Source organism: Mus musculus, chromosome 10, assembly GCF_000001635.26.
Source record: "Mus musculus strain C57BL/6J chromosome 10, GRCm38.p6 C57BL/6J".
Lineage (NCBI taxonomy): Eukaryota > Metazoa > Chordata > Mammalia > Rodentia > Muridae > Mus > Mus musculus.
This window is the reverse complement of record NC_000076.6, coordinates 97563884-97583195: the sequence shown is the minus strand read 5'-3', so window position 1 is coordinate 97583195 and position 19312 is coordinate 97563884. Positions and strand designations below refer to the sequence as shown.

At 38.1% G+C, this 19312-nt stretch overlaps 1 protein-coding gene across 1 annotated transcript; it reads right to left on the bottom strand.

The window, feature by feature from the left end:
• Positions 1–10492: 10492 nt before the first annotated feature.
• Positions 10493–17695, bottom strand: Lum (lumican). Its single transcript, NM_008524.2, has 3 exons — positions 17311–17695; positions 14090–14972; positions 10493–11299 (listed from the first exon to the last, which is right to left on the bottom strand). Exons 2-3 carry the CDS (start codon positions 14949–14951, stop codon positions 11145–11147), a joined length of 1017 nt encoding a protein of 338 aa, NP_032550.2. The 5' UTR covers positions 14952–14972; positions 17311–17695; the 3' UTR covers positions 10493–11144.
• Between the last annotated feature and the right edge of the window lie 1617 nt (positions 17696–19312).

The window sequence follows — 19312 nt, the reverse complement described above, 5'->3', positions numbered from 1 at the left end:
CTACCTCACTCAAATTTTATAAACTATGTTTTTTGTTTTTCTTTAAGAAAAAAACTCTGATCAGAAAGCTTAGTAAATGTCACTTGTTTTTCTAGTGTTTTCATTTCTTAAAATCCTCATTAAAACAATTCTTGGCAAAGCAACAGCCAACACATTGACATTTCCATGGCTAAGACCTATGAACACCTCCACATGTCCTGTGTGCCCTGAAATCATCGCCCTTACAGTTGCTATAGTAGGCAAATAAAGGTGATTGTTTTCTCATAACAGTAAAATGTGAAAAGTAAACCTACAATTAAGATGTTTTTACTCAGAACTCAAGATCATTTTTTTATAAAAAAAAAATAAAAAATAAATGAAGTTAAAATGAAACATTTATCCCAGATGGTTTCTGGGGAAGAGCCAACCAACAGAATTGGGAGCACAGATGGGCGATTTTGGCAAGTGAGTTGACATCTCTGAGTAAGGACTATAAAATCTGGGCTAATTCCAGTTTAACTAACTCCACAGAAGAGAGACCATGCTCCTGGAAACAAATACATGGGCCTTGAAGGAAGGGCCGATGTGTCTGTCTCTGTCTATCTGGGAGACAAAGCTAGTCGAAGAATAAACAGTTTACAATGAGCAATTAGAAAATCAGATGTGCACATTCTCTTTGTCATCTACCAGCAGTAACCTTTAAAACCAAACTGAAGTAGACCAGGAATCTACAGGACACCAAGGGGAGAATGGAATACAAGGCAGATTCTGAGTCTAAAGCTTTGTTCACTGATGAAGGGATTCACAAAGGAAGGTTCTCTAGAAACAGTCCAGTCCATTTGTCTTGATAATTCACGGTGAGTGATAAAAACTAACTCACCAAAGGTCCTGCTACAGATGAATTCCAAATTTCATAAGAGGGCACCAGATCCCCGTAAAAATTCTTGTGAGCTACCTGTTGGGAATTGAACTCAGGTCCTCTGAAAGAACAATCAGTGCTCTTAATCAATGAGCCATCTCTCCAGCTCCCTAAATGAGCACTTTTTATGATTATGTTTTGCAAACGATTAAGAACTCAGACTTTGCATCTTATTTCTACAAATAATATCCTTCTGAGTCAGGAAGGGATAAACTTACAGATAGGGGTATTTGAGAGATATGTTCAACTCAGAGTGAAAGTTAGCAAGGTAGAGAAAAGCCTAGTTGGAAGCCTTTGAAGTCACTAAGGTCAGATTGACTGAATTTTCCCTTCTGTGCTAGTAAGAGAGACAATGAAAAATAGAGTTTAGATACATTTTGGTCAGTAGTCATTAAGGTATTATTGATTGGATAGGAGGGATAAAAATTAGCAGGTTAACTGTGGGATATAGTATAAAAGAACCTTAATGTTAATAACAGAGCTAACACATGATCCAACTATCCCACTTCTGAGAATGTGCATAAATATCTAAAGGAATGCAATGAGAACTTTCAGGATATTGGCATTCTTATGTCCACTGCTTCACTCTTCATAATTGCATCAAGATGTTCACTGATGAACACATGGATTTTTAAAGTCGTCAAAGATACATAGTAAAAGGTTAGCTGAACAAATAAAAAGCAGAAGAATCCAGCCTCCTGTAATATAACCAATAGACCTGGAAAATAATCTACTAAGTGGAGTGTCATTTATTTATAGAACCTAACAAGAAAATTTTGAGATGCAGAGGAAGCAGAATAACAATCTTCAAGATTAGCCATTAGGCAAGGCTAACCTTTCACAATAGAATAAATAAGCACAGAATTTTATAGCTCAACATGGCGATTGTAGTTAATAACAGTGGTTCTCAACCTGAATCATGACCCCTTTTCAGTCACATATCAGATATTCTGCATATCAGATATTTACATTGTGATTCATAACAGTAATAAGATTACAGTTATAAAGTAGCAACAAAAATAATTTTATGTTCCATCAAATAGATGACTGTGAGCATCCACTTCTGTATTTGCCAGACACTGGCATAGTCTCACAAGAGACAGCTATATTAGGGTCCTTTCAGCAAAATCTTGCTGGCATATGCAATAGTGACTGCATTTGGTGACTGATTATGGGATGGATCCCCAGGTGGGGCAGTCTCTGGATGGTCCATCCTTTCATTTCAGCTCCAAACTTTGTCTCTGTAACTGCTTCCACGGTTATTTTATTCCCTATTCTATGAAGGAAGTAAGTATCCACACATTGGTCTTCCTTCTTCTTGATTTTCTTGTGTTTTTCAAAGTGTATCTTGGGTATTCTAAGTTTCTGGGCTAATATCCACTTATCACTGAGTGTATATCAAGTGAGTTATTTTGTGATTGGGTTACCTCATTCACGGCCCTAATGGAGGACCAAGAGAAAGTACCCAAGGAGCTGAAGGGGTCTGCAACCCTATAGGTGGTACAACAATATGGATTAACCTGTACCTCCAAAGCTCGTGTCTCTAGCTGCATATGTAGCAGAAGATGGCCTAGTTGGCCATCACTGGGAAGAGAGACCCCTTAGTCTTGCAAATTTTATATGCCCCAGTACAGGGGAATACCAGGGCAAAGAAATCGGAGTGGGTGGGTAGGGGAACAGGGTGGGGAGAGGGTATAGGGGACTTTTGAGATAGCATTTGAAATGTAAATGAATAAAATATCTAAAAAATTGAAAAAAATAATTTTATGGTTGGGGGTCACCAAAGCATGAAGAACTTTATTAAAAGATCACAGTTTTAGGAAGGTTGAAAACTACTTATATTACTAATATTGTAAATCTAAAATGTTCTCAAAACAGAAATACCTAAGAACGAAAGTTAATAGGATTAAACCACGAACCAAAGACTACACATGGAGGGACCCATGGCTTCAATTGTATATAGAGCAGAGAATGGCCTCATTGGGCATCAGTGGGAGGAGAGGCCATTAGTCCTGTGAAGGCTCGATGCCTCAGTGTAGGGGAATGCCAGCACAGGGAAGTGGGAGTGAGTGGGTTAGTGAGCAGGGAGAGGGAAGATGGGATGGGGGGCTTTCAGAGGGGAAACCAGGAAAGGTGATACCATTTGAAACATAAATAAAGAAAATGTCTAATAAAACATAGCTTGATTAATTCATGACTCATTCTATATGCACATCTGTGTTCATACTATAGATTGTCAATGCATATAATTTTGACAATTATACCTGAGAAACATATCTAACAGATAGAAATGAATGATCTCAGGAGTAAAAATAATTTCAAGTATTTGTTTAAGGGTGAAGAAAGCGAATGAAGGAGATTGTTGGACTTCTGAGACGATGCCCAGTTCAAGACCGGCTGTGATAGTTTGCTCTTCCCCATCATTTAGATACACCAACTCCAGTCAACAGCCACATTTAAGAACTCACTAACAAGCTCTGTTTTGTGAAGGCTTGAAATAGGGAATCTATAGACAGACTTGTAGGCACATTTAAGCCCCTTAACATCATGAGAGCTTGGTAAATATAACCCGCCAGGTTGAAAATAGAGATGTAGTCAAAACGCATGTTAACACCTACAAGGTGTCTGACCCTACATATTGGTATTTCCTTCTTGAGAGTAGGAATGTGCTTTATAAATATTTATTGAAAATAACATGTAAAAGCTATTCTATTTTCTTTTATTTTATTTTTGAGACTATATTGTAATTATAACATTTCTCCTCCCACGCTTTCCCATAAAGCTCTCTCGACTCTCCTTCAAGTTTGTGAAGTCGATTTTCATCCATTGTTATTGGGCACATACAAAAAATTGTTTGTATTGTTACAAACTTCATAAAATATAACAATCAACAATTATGTCATAAAAGGTATTATCTATTTAGGGAGGGTAAGATTTTGTTAAGCAGGTTCAGAAAAGTATCCCAAGCAAGGGAAGTATTACTAGAGTAGCAGAGATGGTTAATGTTTTTTGAATTAGTTAATTAGAACATATCCACAGAGGTATACATAGAGAACTTTTAATAGAATGAAAGAACCTGATAATTAATTTCAATCTTGTAACAAAAAATTATTTTTATGATAAAGGGTATTAGTCATATTTTATATGCTACATGATTGGACTTATAGAACCTGGAAAGAGATGTCTAGAAAGGGCAACTAGGACCAGATCACAAAGGACTTTGATATTCCTGTGTCTGTGTCCCCCTCTGAAGAGCTCTGGTCATATCCAGAAAGCAATGACATATCGTAGGCTAGTTTTAAACAGTAGATAAGTATGAAGCAGTTTTCTGTGCTGGAAAATGCTCTACAGGTGACGATGTCAGACTAAGCAGGATCTGCCTTCATTCTTTTAGATGAAATCTGAGCAAGTTTTGAAAGGAAGACACAATAGTGGAAATTCATAGCATGGCGTATAAAATGCAAACCAGAGGATTTAGGACTCACAGAAGTCGTCAAATCATGGGGCATTTATTATTTTGATAGAACATCAGCTATACCAAATACTAGATATAGTTTGAAGACACAAGGGTTAAATATTAGATTGTTCAAATTTAGTCAATATTTAGGCAAATGAAATCTAAAGAAGTCCTGTCATACAGGGGGCCTGAGATTATACAGTGATCTTCCACAGAGGGAACCAATGTTGAACTTAAACAGTGCAATTAATATAAAAACTGCATGGTACTGGTATAGCAACAGACAAGTAGACCAATGGAATAGAATTGAAGAACCAGAAATGAGTCCACACACCTATGGTCACTTGATCTTTGACAAGGGAGCTAAAAAAAAATCCAGTGGAAAAAAAGACAGCATTTTCAACAAATGGTGCTGGCACAACTGCTGGTTATCATGTAGAACAATGCAAATTGATCCATTCCTATCTCCTTGGACTAAGGTCAAATCTAAGTGGATCAAGGAACTCCACATAAAACCAGAGACACTGAAACTTATAGAGGAGAAAGTAGGGAAAAGCCTCGAAGATATGGCTACAGGGGAATAATTCCTGAATAGAACAGTAATGGCTTGTGCTGTAAGATCGAGAATAGACAAATGGGACCTCATAAAATTGCAAAGCTTCTGCAAGGCAAAAGACACCGTCAATAAGACAAAAAGGCCACCAACAGATTGGGAAAGGATCTTTATCTATCCTAAATCTGATAGGGGACTAAATCCAATATATATAAAGAACACAAGAAGGTAGACTCCAGAAAATCAAATAACCCCATTAAAAAATGGGGCTCAGAACTGAACAAAGAATTCTCACCTGAGGAATACTGAATGGCAGAGAAGCACCTGAAAAAAAATGTTCAACATCCTTAATCATCAGGGAAATGCAAATCAAAATAACCCTGAGATTCCACCTCACACCAGTCAGAATGGCTAAGATCAAAAATTCAGGTGACAGCAGATGCTGGCAAGGATGTGGAGAAAGAGGAACACTCCTCCATTGTTGGTGGGATTGCAAGCTTATACAACCACTCTGGAAATCATTCTGGTGGTTCCTCAGAAAATTGGACATAGTACTACCGGAGGATTCCGCAATACCTCTTCTGGGCATATATTCAGAAGATGTTCCAACCAGTAAGAAGGACACATGCTACATTATGTTCATAGCAGCCTTATTTATAATAGCCAGAAGCTGGAAAGAACCCAGATGCCCCTCAACAGAGGAATGGATACAGAAAATGTGGTACATTTACACAATGGAGTACTACTCAGCTATTAAAAATGATGAATTTATTAAATTCCTAGGCAAATGCATGGACCTGGAGGGCATCATCCTGTGTGAGGTAACCCAATCACAAAATAACTCACATGATATGTACTCACTGATAAGTGGATATTAGCCCAGATACTTAGAATCCTATCCAAGATATAAGATACACTTTGCTAAACACATGAAACTCAAGAAGAACAAAGACCAAAGTGTGGACACTTTGCCCCTTCTTAGAATTGGGAACAAAACTCCCATTGAAGGAGTTACAGAGACACAGTTTGGAGATGAGACAAAGGATGGACCATCTAGAGACTGCCATATCCAGGGATCCGTCCCATAATCAGCCTCCAAACACTGACACCATTGCATACACTAGCAAGACTTTGCTGAAAGGACCCAGATATAGCTGTCTCTTGTGAGACTATGCCGGAGCCTAGCAAACACAGAAGTGGATGCTCACAGTCAGCTATTGGATGGATCACAGGGCCCCCAATGGAGGAGCTAGAGAAAGTAACCAAGGAGTTAAAGGGATCTGCAACCCTATAGGTGGAACAACAATATGAACTACCCAGTACCCCCCAGAGCTCGTGTCTTTAGCTTCATATGTATCAGAAGATGGCCTAGTCGGCCATCAGTGGAAAGAGAGGCCCATTGGTCATACAAACTTTATCTGCCTCAGTACAGGGGGACGCCAGGACCAAGAGGTGGGAGTGGGTGTGGGAGCAGGTGGGGGGACTTTTGGGATAGCATTGGAAATGTAAATGAAATAAATACCTAATAAAAAAATAAAAAAATATGCTTAACCCATCTACTGATGTTACCTAAACTTTAGGTTTTCTTTTCACACATCGAGAAAATCTATTGATTGTAGAATTTAATAAATTAATAACTGGATATCTTTAAATTACATTCATATTCAACTTCATATATTTTCAACATATATAAGTGTCATTCTTATTTTTGCTTATTTTAAGTTATTGTACTAAAGTTGATTTTTGGACCCTTTAAAGATAAAGATCTTTTTTTTATTACTGTGAATAAATGTTAATCATCTATGGTGGGTAAATCCAGCCAAAAGAAAAGAATCTAAGGCCATCATTATGACAAAAATCATAGCTTTGGAAATACTGAACCCCAAACTTAAAAGACCAAAAGCAAAGAAATTCAGTTCTTTGTAAACCCAATCGTTTAAAGGCTCCAGTATTTCTGAAAACCTAGCTATTACCAGCACATGAACTTTTAACTAAGAAATCAGCTTTTCCTCTGGCTTATTTAGTGGTTTCTTACTCATGTATTTTCTTATACTTAATAGAGCATCAGGGATGTTCACAAACCTCGAGAACAGAGAACATTACAGTCTTCTGTGTTATAAAGGCCTACTTTTCAAATGGACATCTTGAGAACAGAGGGATTTTTCAAATTTTTCTGCTTTTCATTTAATTAAAGACCACAGTTAAGAGTTTAAGTAAATGCAACCTAAGGGCAGAAATTTGCTCCATTTGTGGGAAAATTTATTCCAAAAAAGATGAAATAAAAGTCATTGTTTGAGTCAGCTAAGATACTCTGTTACCACAAATTCATCTCTCATTTGATAAATTTCCCTTGGTATCTTCTTAAAAATGCAGTCAAATTGAACTTGAAAGCATCTTTTTTGCTGGAACCCAAACTGGGTAGTTCCAAAGGAGAAAAATTACCTCGAAGTGACTAAGCATCTTACCTCAGTGGCAGTTTCTAATTCCAAAATTAAGAAGTGCACTGTGTATAAATATGCAAATGGTTTATATTCTCATTTGTGTAGGCTGTGAACATCAGGCTTCTTTCAGCCACTTTTCTCTATGAAAAAAAAATATGGTCTATCTTTTTATGATTTGAGACTTCACTAGCTTGACCATGGGACCACACTACGTCACTGTGGTGAGAAATAAGAATCACACAGATGCTGTTTTAAGATGCTAAATCCTATGCTATGAACCTTGCTGAGTTTCTGTATCTGGGGCCTTTATACTGGTAGACATTAAACATTTTTTTAAAAAACATTATCCTACCTGGGGCCATAAGAAAAGAACACCTAATGAAGAAAATACCTAATTAAAGAGAAAAGAAAGGAAAAGAAGAGAAAAGAAGAGGAGAGGGGAGGGGAGGGGAGGGGAGGGGAGGGGAGGGAAGAAGGGAAGGGAAGGGAAGGGAAGGGAAGGGAAGGGAAGGGAAGGGAAGGGAAGGGAAGGGAAGGGAAGGGAAGGGAAGAAGGGAAGGGAAGGGAAGGGAAGGGAAGGGAAGGGAAGGGAAGGGAAGGGAAGGGAAGGGAAAAGGGAAGGGAAAAGGGAAGGGAAAAGGGAAGGGAAAAGGGAAGGGAAGGGAGGGGAGGGGAGGGGAGAGGAGAGGAGAGGAGAGGAGAGGAGAGGAGAGGAGAGGAAGAGGAAGAGGAAGAGGAAGAGGAAGAGGAAGAGGAAGAGGAAGAGGAAGAGGAGGGGAGGGGAGGGGAGGAGAGGAAGAGAAGAGGAGAAGAGAAGAGAAGAGAAGAGAAGAGAAGAGAAGAGAAGAGAAGAGAAGAGAAGAGAAGAGAAGAGAAGAGAAGAGAAGAGAAGAGAAGAAGAGAGAGAAGACCTTTTCGCACTGACAACCTACATAAAATTGGCCCACAAAATGAAGAGAAGGCTTTTTCGTACTGACAACCTACATAAAATTGGCCCACAAAATGAAGAGGACTGTTTATACCAAGAAAGGAGTGGAATAATCCCATTTTTTAAGTAAGTTGACTCTACAGAGAAAAGACATGAGACTAATGGGTACATAGTCATCTGATGCCATATTCTTCTCACTCCAGTCTGAGTGGTCCAGATTCATTAGACAGGTTGTGAGTTACAGGACACTAACACATGAAGTACGTCATTTACACTGGTTCCATGGAATCAGGAGTCTTTAGAAACATGCTTCCTTCGGGTTTAGGCTCACACAGTGGGTACTTAGATGAGTGTAGTTTTGGCTACCTACACTTGCTAAGAAACAAATTTTACACAGAGATGGGGAAGAGGACACAAGCTCTCATCCCTAACCAAGAAACTACCTCCAATTGGTGATCATTCACAAAGGAAAATAATTATTTTTTTCCAAATGGATTCTCACCGGGTCAACAAACCGCACGTAAGGGCAGGCTCAATACCTAGCAGGAAATGGCCACCAAAAAACAAAATTTAACAGTATTTTTGGAGGACTTTGTTGTTATTGTTTTATACTGTCTTGTTTTGCTTTTGTTTGTTTTGTCTCACAATGTTTTATCTAGGCTTTTTTTAACCTTACTGATCTTTTGCTTACAGATTATTGTTTCTGATTCTGTAATTTATGGGCTTCCTGTGTATGGATGTGTGCTTGCATATGTGCTTCTTGTGCTTTTACTTTCTTTTCATTATATATATGTGTGTGTGTGTGTATATATATATATATATATATATAAGAATATATGTACATATATATATATATGTGTGTGTGTGTGTGTGTATACACATATGTGTGTGTGTCTGTGTGTGTATGTGTGTGTGTGCCTATACATACTCTTCCTTTTGTGTTGTTTTTGATTTGTTTTTTGAGACAGGGTTTTTCTGTGTAGCCCTGGCTGTCCTGGAACTCACTCTGTAGACCAGGCTGGCCTCGAACTCGGAAATCCTCCTGCCTCTGCCTCCCAAGTGCTGGGATTAAAGGCGTGCACCACCACTGCCTGACACTCTTCCTTTTGTCTTGTGATGTCACTTTTAAATTTTTCTAATACTTTTCTAAAGACGGAGATAAAGAAAGCATGTATGGGTGGGAATAATCTGAGAGCATATTGGGGGAGGGGGTGTGATCAGAATATAAAAAATATGAAAATAATCTATTTATAAATAAAACAGTCAAAAGCAAATGATTTGAAGTAGGGGTGTGTGTGTGTGTGTGCGTCTCTCTGTGTGTGTGTCTGTGTGTGTGTCTGTGTATTGGTCATCTTCTGGGAGGACATGGAGTTATGAGAGTGAATATGGTCAAGATACGTTGTGCAGAATTCTCTAAGAATAAAAATACCTAAGTATAAAAATAAATTCTCATAATCTACCAAAGGTAAAGAGAGAAAGCAACAGCAAAGTTTTAATTTTTCCTGGATACAAGCAGTAGTGACATTTCCTACTATTTCCTATTGTGAAAAATTGTGGAATCCTATAATATGGAGCAATGAAATTACTACTGATATTAGTGAAACATAAAATCAGTATCTGTAATCCAAACATGTTGGATTAAGGACATAATGACTTCTATTTTAAAATATTTCTCATAATATTTATGATCATATGTGTCTTAGAATACCTCACCGTTTTCATTTAAGAATTCAGCAGGGAGCTGGGCAGTGGTGGTGTAGCATGTCTTTAATCCCAGCACTTGGGAGGCAGAGGCAGGCAGATTTCTGAGTTCGAGGCCAGCCTGGTCTACAGAGTGAGTTCCAGGACAGCCAAGGCTACACAGAGAAACCCTGTCTCAACCCCCCCCCCCAAAAAAAAAAAAAGAATACAGCATTCAGCAGGGACAGCTGAGATTCTCCACAGTTCTTTCTGGAATGGGGTCTCACTATACAGAATTGAGTAAAAACAACCAGGAATGGTGTACCAATAATATCCAGGAAGGTGTGAGATCTAACTGAACTTATGAAATGTGTTTAGTAACCCATTGTAGGTGGATGCTAGAACTAGACAAACTGTGGGAAGCTCTATGACCACACAAGTAAGATATGGCAAGCTGGCCCCCTCTTGGAATATGATTGCTCTCTTTTATGTGTTTTATGAGACATACAGTTCTCACAAAAATGAACACCAAGATGCCAGCTTCATTGTTTTATTTTGCTATCAACTATTAATCATAACATGCAAACAATCAAAAAGGAACATACACATGACAGAGGAAAATGACTCAAGAAAAGTTTCACTAAGTAACCGTGCAAATGCTTACTGCGAACTACATTTCTGTAAGTGGATGCAACTTCATTAATTTTCTTTGGTATCTTGCAAATTACTGGCTTCAAAATGCAGAGTATAAATGTCTGCAAAACAGACTTGACATGTCAAGATAATTTGGATTAGGATAACAAACATCCATGTATATTTGTTTCATGTTTTTGAAATCATTAATGTAAAATCTGGGAACCATAAAAAACTTGGCTGATTTCCATGCAATCAGTAAAAAGGCTTTCATACCATCTGAACATAGAGCTGTAGAAAACATTAAATTTACAAATAAAGACTTAAGTTTAACGGGTTTTGTATTTCTGTTCTCAGGATGAAAAAGGCCTGCTTTTCATCTTTTATTTAAATGTGGTAAATGTTCATAAAACATTTCCTTCATTAATTAAAATCCATGAAGTAATACCACCAGCAACGAGAAGGATATTGTGAAAACTTTAAAACATCCCCCACATTCCCAACCATGAAGTTCTGCTCCAGAACATACTTCAATGTATTGGAATGAGAGGATGTTAGTTAACGGTGATTTCATTTGCTACACGTAGACACTCATACATGTCAGGAGGCAGACTGCTCTGAGTGAGAGGATTGCCATCCAAGCGCAGATGCTTGATCTTGGAGTAAGACAGTGGTCCCAGGATCTTACAGAAGCTCTTCACATCAAACTCTGCAAATAGAAGAATAGAAAAGTCCAGTCAACTTTCCTTGTGCTATATTGAAATTACCATTTTGAAAAATAACCCGTGAATGATTTTTTTAGCAGATAGTCTGTCACATGTAGAAAGTCATCTTTACTGTGTGTTTTTTTTTTTTTTTTGTATTTTTAAAATAAAAACCACTGAGCTTATATTTCAGGCTACTAAAGTGGCATCACAGTATTTAGTAAACACTAGGGTGAATTAAATAAAATGTATCAAAAAAAGAATTTATTTAATTTTGATAATAAGGTTTAGAACAGCACTCAACTAATATGAAATGTTTAGTCTGACCTGAAAAAAATATGAATTGTTTGAATGTTCTCATCAGTGAAAAACTCACCCTTGTACCCCCCCCCCCCACTGAAAATGATAGACTTGGTTAATCAATCACTAAAGAATTTTCCATCAACCACACAATATGGCAGAGATTCAAACAAGGCACAAACTAAATCATGCAATGTGTAGCCAGTATTACTTTGATGGTTGAGACGATGCCACAAGCAAGAACTCATCTAGTCTTTAAATAGAAACCAAGATTATTACTAGAACTATCTATGTTCACACAGGTAAGTTTGACCTTATGCTTGTCTTGTCCTCAGATTGTTATTTTGTTTTATTCTCAAACCCTAGTAAGCAATAACAAATAAAACTCAAGCACTTTGCTCTCTAGTCTCTTATGCGTATTTGAACAGCATTTTCAATGTAACTTCTTGGTCTTCCTATAATACTCGTCTCTGAGAAGGTATGATGTAAAGAAGGAAGAGGACTTTAGGTTGCAGGCTATCTCTGGTGCTTAGCTTGGGCATTTGGAGCTCTCAACTGCCCCCTCTGTCTGATGTAATGTATTGCTTTCAGTGAGTTACAAAAATTATTCAGTTGTTCAAAGCACATTACACTATATCAACACACTGAATGTCCTCCATAATTGATATCTTTTTAACCTTTTTCCCATACTTAATTCACTTCATCTGAAGAAGATTAAGATTGACTTAAATTAATTCTTAGTCATAGATCTGGAATAGGAATGACTGTCTGGGGTTGTATATTGAAGCCCTGTAATTTTCGGGGGGGAGGGGGCGATGGTTCTTCATTTGCAGATGTGATGAGCCACGGGTTAAAAATAGTTTTTAAATTTGCATATATAAGTACTGTAAACATTTTTATTGCTTTTGTCCCTGAACATAATAGCATATAACTTTGTAGATAGCATCATCTCAATTTTGCTGAACAGCATAATTTGTCTATAGAAGATTTCGTGTACAGGAGATGACATACATACGGACATATGGAACTATTATAGCATCTATATACAGGACTTGAACATCAGTAGAGTTTGGGATCCAAAAGAGTTTGAGAACCAGTTTTCCATAGGTACAAAATGTTGCGCCTTTACATGACCTTAAGTTCATTTTTACATGTAATGTTCAATGTTGAGAACCTGATTTAGGCTGAGATAATTGCAAATAATAAATGAAATCATTACTTAGAAAAATTAAAGAATATGAACTATCACATATTAAACTTTACACTATAAACAGTTGTGCCAGTAGAATTGTGCTAGTCTGAACTCTGTGACTTGTAACAGTCAAACTGTCCCAAACCTTGCTTTCATGGATTTAAAAATCCATTTCAAAATGAAATTGAAAAAATGGTGTTTATATAGGCAATCACATTCTCCTTCATGAAAATGTGTAACCTAGGAGATACATGAAATTAAAGAAACATTTCAATGTTGTCACAATGTCCTACTTCATTTTTTTCTGATAGCAATATTTTTATCTTGGCAAGGGAGGTGAACTTTTCATTAGATAAACAAGTTCAATTTGAATAGACAATGACTGCTTTATATGTAAAATTATGTTTTCCACCTGAAATTTTCACACATTGGTGAACTGACACATTTCTGTGCTAAACTCTATTAAATGGTAAGGTTGTGATTGAATGGTGTCATTTCCTGCCTGTTTTCATATCTTCTGAACTGAAGCTGAAGAGGATGGAAGCCTTCAAAGAGCAGATCAAGTCCAGATCCATCATGGAGATAAATCAAAATAAAATACATCAGCACATGAAAAGAACCATGTGTGACGTGGGTGAAGTGAAGGGCTGTACAAAAGCTAAGGGCTCTATAAGGATATCTTTTAAATAAATAGATACTTAAAACCTTTTTCAACACCTTTCCTCATGAATTTGTTTGAGGACCACATACACTGTGTCAGAAAAAGAGTGGTGGTGCTGGCCATGTTAATAGGGTCATATAGTGAACCTCCAGATGTTAGGGAAGATAGGGCCATATGTGTTTGCTCTGAGTCAGGCAAGTGGTAGGATGCTTGGTAGCCTGTTCTTACTGCACGCATGCCTTCTGAAGGTTTTCTTCCTTTCCTCTACTGGATCATGCCACTTAGTAAAAGGCAGCACACAATTCTACGCAAGGAACAAACTAAGCAATAACTGAAAAATATTAAGAGAGACATCACTGTCAGTTAGCCTCAAATAATACTAATAGATTAAATGAACAATTTTATGGCTTTAGTAGCTCTTGGTCTCGACACTCTAAGGAAAGGCTAGGAACAATTCCGTGTATGACTGAGATAGAATTCCATGTTTGGATTTTGTTGTTCTTTTAATTCGTTCTTATTACATTGTGAAACCTAAGTATTTTAACTCTCAAAGTGTTTGATACAAACTTTAAGTATATAAGTAAAGTTTAATGTATACTTTAAATAATTCTAACACGGGGGGGGGGGCATCTTTATACTTACTTTCAAGTTCATTGACCTCCAGGTAATAATTTTCAAGATTTTCATTAACTGTTGGTATACTCTTAAGCTTATTATAGGAGAGATCAAGCTCGAGCAAGGATGATATATTAAACGAGTTTCCAGGTACCCCACTATCAGCCAGTTCATTGTGAGATAAACGCAGGTATTGCAGCCCAGTGAAGCGCTTGAAGTACTCATCCGGAATGTTGCTGATCTTATTATTGTCTAGGTAGAGAGTTAGAAGAGATGTAGGTAGACCAGCAGGCAGCTTGCTCATCTGATTGAAGCTCAAATCCAGGTACTCTAGTGATTTGAGACCTTTCAGAGAAGCCGAGACAGCATCCTCTTTGAGCTGGTTGTGTTGAAGATAAATGAAGGTCAAGTTGACCAGCCCGTCGAAGGAGCCGAGCTTGCTGATTTTATTATTGGTCAGCTGTAGGTCTTGCAGGGACTTTGGAAGTGGACCGACGGACTCGGTCAGGTTGTTGTAGTTTATATGCAGTTTCTTCAGTTGTTTCAGCTTAGAGAAAACCTTTCCTTTGATCTTGGAGTTTTCTAGAAGGTTGTGGTCAAGAATGAGCCACTGCAGGTCTGTGACGTTCTCAAAGGCCTTCTCATCAATATGGTCGATTTGGTTATTCCTCAGGTAAAGGTACTTGATGCCAGGAGGAACCATTGGCACACTCTTCAACTTGAGGTCATCACAGTACATGGCAGTTGGGTAGCTGTGGGGGCAGTTACATTCTGGTGCACAGTTGGGTGATATTTGCCCATACATGAAGAGAGGGATGTCATAATCGTAGTATTGGCCACTGACACTACCGACTAATGCCAAGGCAAGAGAGAACGCACATACATTCATTTTCAGCAAGTCCTCTGTGACCTACATAAAGTGGAAAAACGAATCATTACAGCATAATATAATTTCAAGGGGAAAAAAAGTTCAATTTTCATTAAATTCATTAACAAAGTGCGTTTTTTTTTTTTCATTTCATTTTCAGTGCCTCCAAAATAGTGTCTTCACTGCCCTTTGAAACTTTCTATTTAAGTATAAGGAGAAGGCTGCCGGGAAGGGGAGGGTGTGTGTGTGTGGGGGGGGGGGGGGGCGTGTTGTTCACACCTTTGGGTGGAAACAGGTTTCAGGTGTGTACGCATGCGCCCCCTTGTGGTCTGGCTTCCAAATTTTTAGGCCCTGTCTTCTGATACTTCCTTAATCGATATATCAGTCAGGGTATTTCCTGGTGGCACCATCTCACACAATGTGAGAAACCCTATTTAAGAATATCCCCTAATCCAGAAGAAAGGACACTTAGAAGACAACAGGAAATTCCTCCGTATATTCTGCCATCAACATCATTAAAATGTCTCATTAGAGAGATCCTAAGTGGGTGCAGGGGCAATCTGTGGTTTTGCCCTGAGGCAAACTGCTCTTGCTGCTTGTGAGGTAGAAGAGGCAATAAGCGCATTCCTTTCAAGGGGCCTTGTTATTGTTGTGGATTCTGGGGAAAGGGGGTTGAATTCTTAGATGGATGTTTACATTATTTGCAGCTTAACATCCCCTGCTTTAAAATCCATTGGAAGCTGTATCTGAAGCTAGTATTTAGTAAATTAATTTTAGAAGAACAAATATTTACCCAACAGGGAAACGTCAGACAGTGTTGGCTTTTATATCCAAACCAAAAAGGATACCAATTATACGAAAATAACCTTCTCTCCAACTTTAAAAGCTAAGTCCTTCTCCATTTTAAATCATGAGTTCATCTTCTTTGTGCCAACTGTAAGGTAACATGATTTGCTAATGCAGATTTTAGTGCCTTCAGAAAGTGGAGGCAGGAGAAGGCAGGGAATAAAAGACAAAACAAAAATAAAATAATAGTGATGTTGGCTTCATGAAATGTGTGCTGAGAGTGTAAGTTCAAAAAATTTCCTGGTAGTTATTTTCACATAACATATTTCTAAGATGAGATTCAACAATGATTCGAAATTCAGAGAAAAGCTAGCCATTTGCATAAAAGAAGGCTAGAACTTAAGAGTTGGGAATCACAGAATGCATTGTAAGAAAGCCCATGTTCCTGTGAGTGAAACAACATGAAGAGAATCCACATTCAATTACACCCTGCATTGCATGATATTTCATGCAAATAATATGAGACAAGCATTTGCATCAGGTAATTTGGAGGAAGTAGAAGTTGGGAGACCATGCATTTTAAATATATATGCTTTGCTTTAGCTTAGAATCATGACAGACTTCAGGAAAAGAAACATTGAAAAAGATTTTATGAAAGATACACTTGAAATTCTAACCTCAGATACAGTCACAATGCTAATAAATTATGCCCTTGCCCATGATTCTGATGGGAATTTTTAATTGAATAGTTAGGATTTGCCCTGCCTAGCACTAGGAACACAGTAACAGTACATAATCACATAAATGAATCTGTTGATTCATTTAAGTTTTGACTTTTTAAATGGAATATGCATACTAACAAAAATTTATTCCACAGTTTTGGCAAAGTAAAACTTAACAGTCTGAAATCAAAGCAACCTTGTGAACATACAATGCCTCCTCTGTGAGGGTAAGTCATACATTCGGCCCCTACTTTTTTAAATACCTCTGGTCATGAAAGAAATGCTTTTCTGCAAAAATGTAAATTGTTTCCCAGAAACTTTTAAAAACATGTACCTTAAGGTGTATATCCAAAACCACAGATCTTTAAAATGAGCAAAACACGGAGAAGTGATCCACACAAGTAACTGAGTCCTCCTGCTAACATTTTATAACCCAGAATGTTTATTGCGACCTGTAACAACATATTTTATTGCAAAACCCCTTGACTGCTGCTGGTGGTAGTGGCCTTTTTCTGTCTCAATACTAGATTTCAACATTATAACAATATGTAGCTAATTAGCATAGATAACATTTTAATTTCTGTACGTTTTTGAGTGTCTAACTTTTTTTTTTTTTTTCATTGCAACCTTGGAACGTTTTAAATTTCCCTTGCCAATCAGTCTGGCATACAGAGTGAAATTAATCCAATAGTGATGGAAAGTATAATAGGTAAAATGTGAAAATAAATGTTCAAAACTGTCATTGAATAGCAAATTGGCAAAATTCCTCTAGATCTTTTTTTTTCCTGTTCCTGTTAAAATTAAACACTGTCCCCAAGACTCAGCATCCCCTGGGGTATAGTAAGAAAAAAAAAAAAAAAAAAAGCACTTACCTTACTCTCTTGACACTGTTTCCGTTAATTTCTTAAACAGGCACACTGTGAACAAGAATCCACTAACATATGCTGTGAACTCTGTCAGGGTGGGACTGGCTGCCAGAGTCTCAGTGATACAAGAGCTGAGGAGCGTGGGGGGTGGGGGGGGGGGACCAGCCCAATCACGCCAGCCTCTGGATGAAGTTATGTCACTGTGGGCTCTTGTGGTGTTGCCTCTGAGCAAGCTTCTCTCTAACGAAGTGCAGGTGGACAAAACAGACCCTTCCACTCTGGAATCGGGGTTGGGGGAAGAGAGAGAGACAGAGAGAGAAGTACTTTACTGGATTAAACCCCTAAGAATCGAGCTTGCTACAAATGAGGCAGTTCGGTGTGAGAGGGTTTCTGCTGCAAACTTCTGAACTTCTGCATGTGTGGTGGCGGTGAACTGTGATCTGCTCAGCCAAGTCTTGTGCTCCTGTAAAGACCTCATAAATCACAAACAGAGCAAAGAATCTCAGGAAAATGCAAATGAGCACACGCAAAGGAACTGAGTCTTTTTTTTTTTTTTTTTTTTTTTTTGGCCACCCCTCTTGGATTACTTATTTGATTCACTTGGGTTAGCTTGCTCTTTGTCCTAAGGATGCATTCATTTCTGTACTGTGAGCAGCGCTTCATATACACGTTGAGACAACTGATAGGGTGAATGTCTTCTTTAGCTTGTCATGTTGAGGAAACTCTTTCTCATGTTCTTCAGATCTGGAACCACTCAGCCAAGGTCTGACCTGTTTTTCATTTGTGGATTTCCTCAGGAACTCACTCAAAACCCTACTTGAAGATTATATTCTATACTTTAAAGCCAAAAAAAGCAGAACAAAGATAACATAAATATATCCTAAAAATATCACAAGTCACTAATCTTTTTCATTCTGTTACCAGACTATTCTGACTTTTTTTCCAAGGTGGAAGGCACCCAAAGTTGTGGTCTGTCCAAAGGCCTGGCTTGATAGAGTGTTCTAACTCACTTTCTGGTATGTAATGTAGCAAATGAGTAATTTATTCAAGCCCTTATTGCTTTAATTACTTGAGAAGATTATATATATTTATAGGGTATATTTTTATTTTAAAATATTCACTTTCTATTTTTTAATTAGATATTTTTAAATTACATTTCAAATGCTATATCAAAAGTTCCCTATATCCTCCCCCAGCCCTGCTCCCCTACCCACCCACTCCCACTTCTTAGCCCTGATGTTCCCCTATACTGGGGCATATAAAGTTTGCAAGACCAAGGGGCCTCTCTTCCCAGTGATGGCCGACTAGGCCATCTTCTGCTACATATGCAGCTAGAGACATGAGCTCTGGGTACTGGTTAGTTCATATTGCTGTTCCTCCTAGAGGGTTCAGACCCCTTCAGCTGCTTGGGTACTTTCTCTAGCTCCTCCATTGTGGGTCCTGTATTCCATCCAATAGATGACTGTGAGCATCCACTTCTGTATTTGCCAGACACTGGCATAGCCTCACAAGAGACAGCTATATCAGGGTCCTTTCAACAAAATTTTGCTGGCATAGGCTATAGTGTCTGCATTTGGTGGCTGATTATGGGATGGATCCCCGAGTGGGGCAGTCTCTGGATGGTCCAGTCTTTCATCTTAGCTCCAAACTTTGCCTCTGTAACTCCTTCCATGGGTGTTTTGTTCCCTATTCTATAAAACTCTTAGAGCAAGCTGTTTCAGTATAGGTTCTACATTTTAGTTATTTTCCTTTAAAGATAGCTTGAGACACAGCTCAGTTGGTACAGCGTAGCATTAATAAAGAAATGGGTTCAATCTCCAGCATCAGATAAACTAGATGTGATAACACACAGAGGTAGGTAATTCCAGTGCTTGAAGGGTAGGGACGGGAAGAGCAGGAATTTAAGTTCATCCTCAACTACATAGTGTATTGAATCCTGCCTGGGATTCATGAGACCCCCATCTCAACATAACAATGTAAATGAAACAAAAATCAGAGTACATATCCA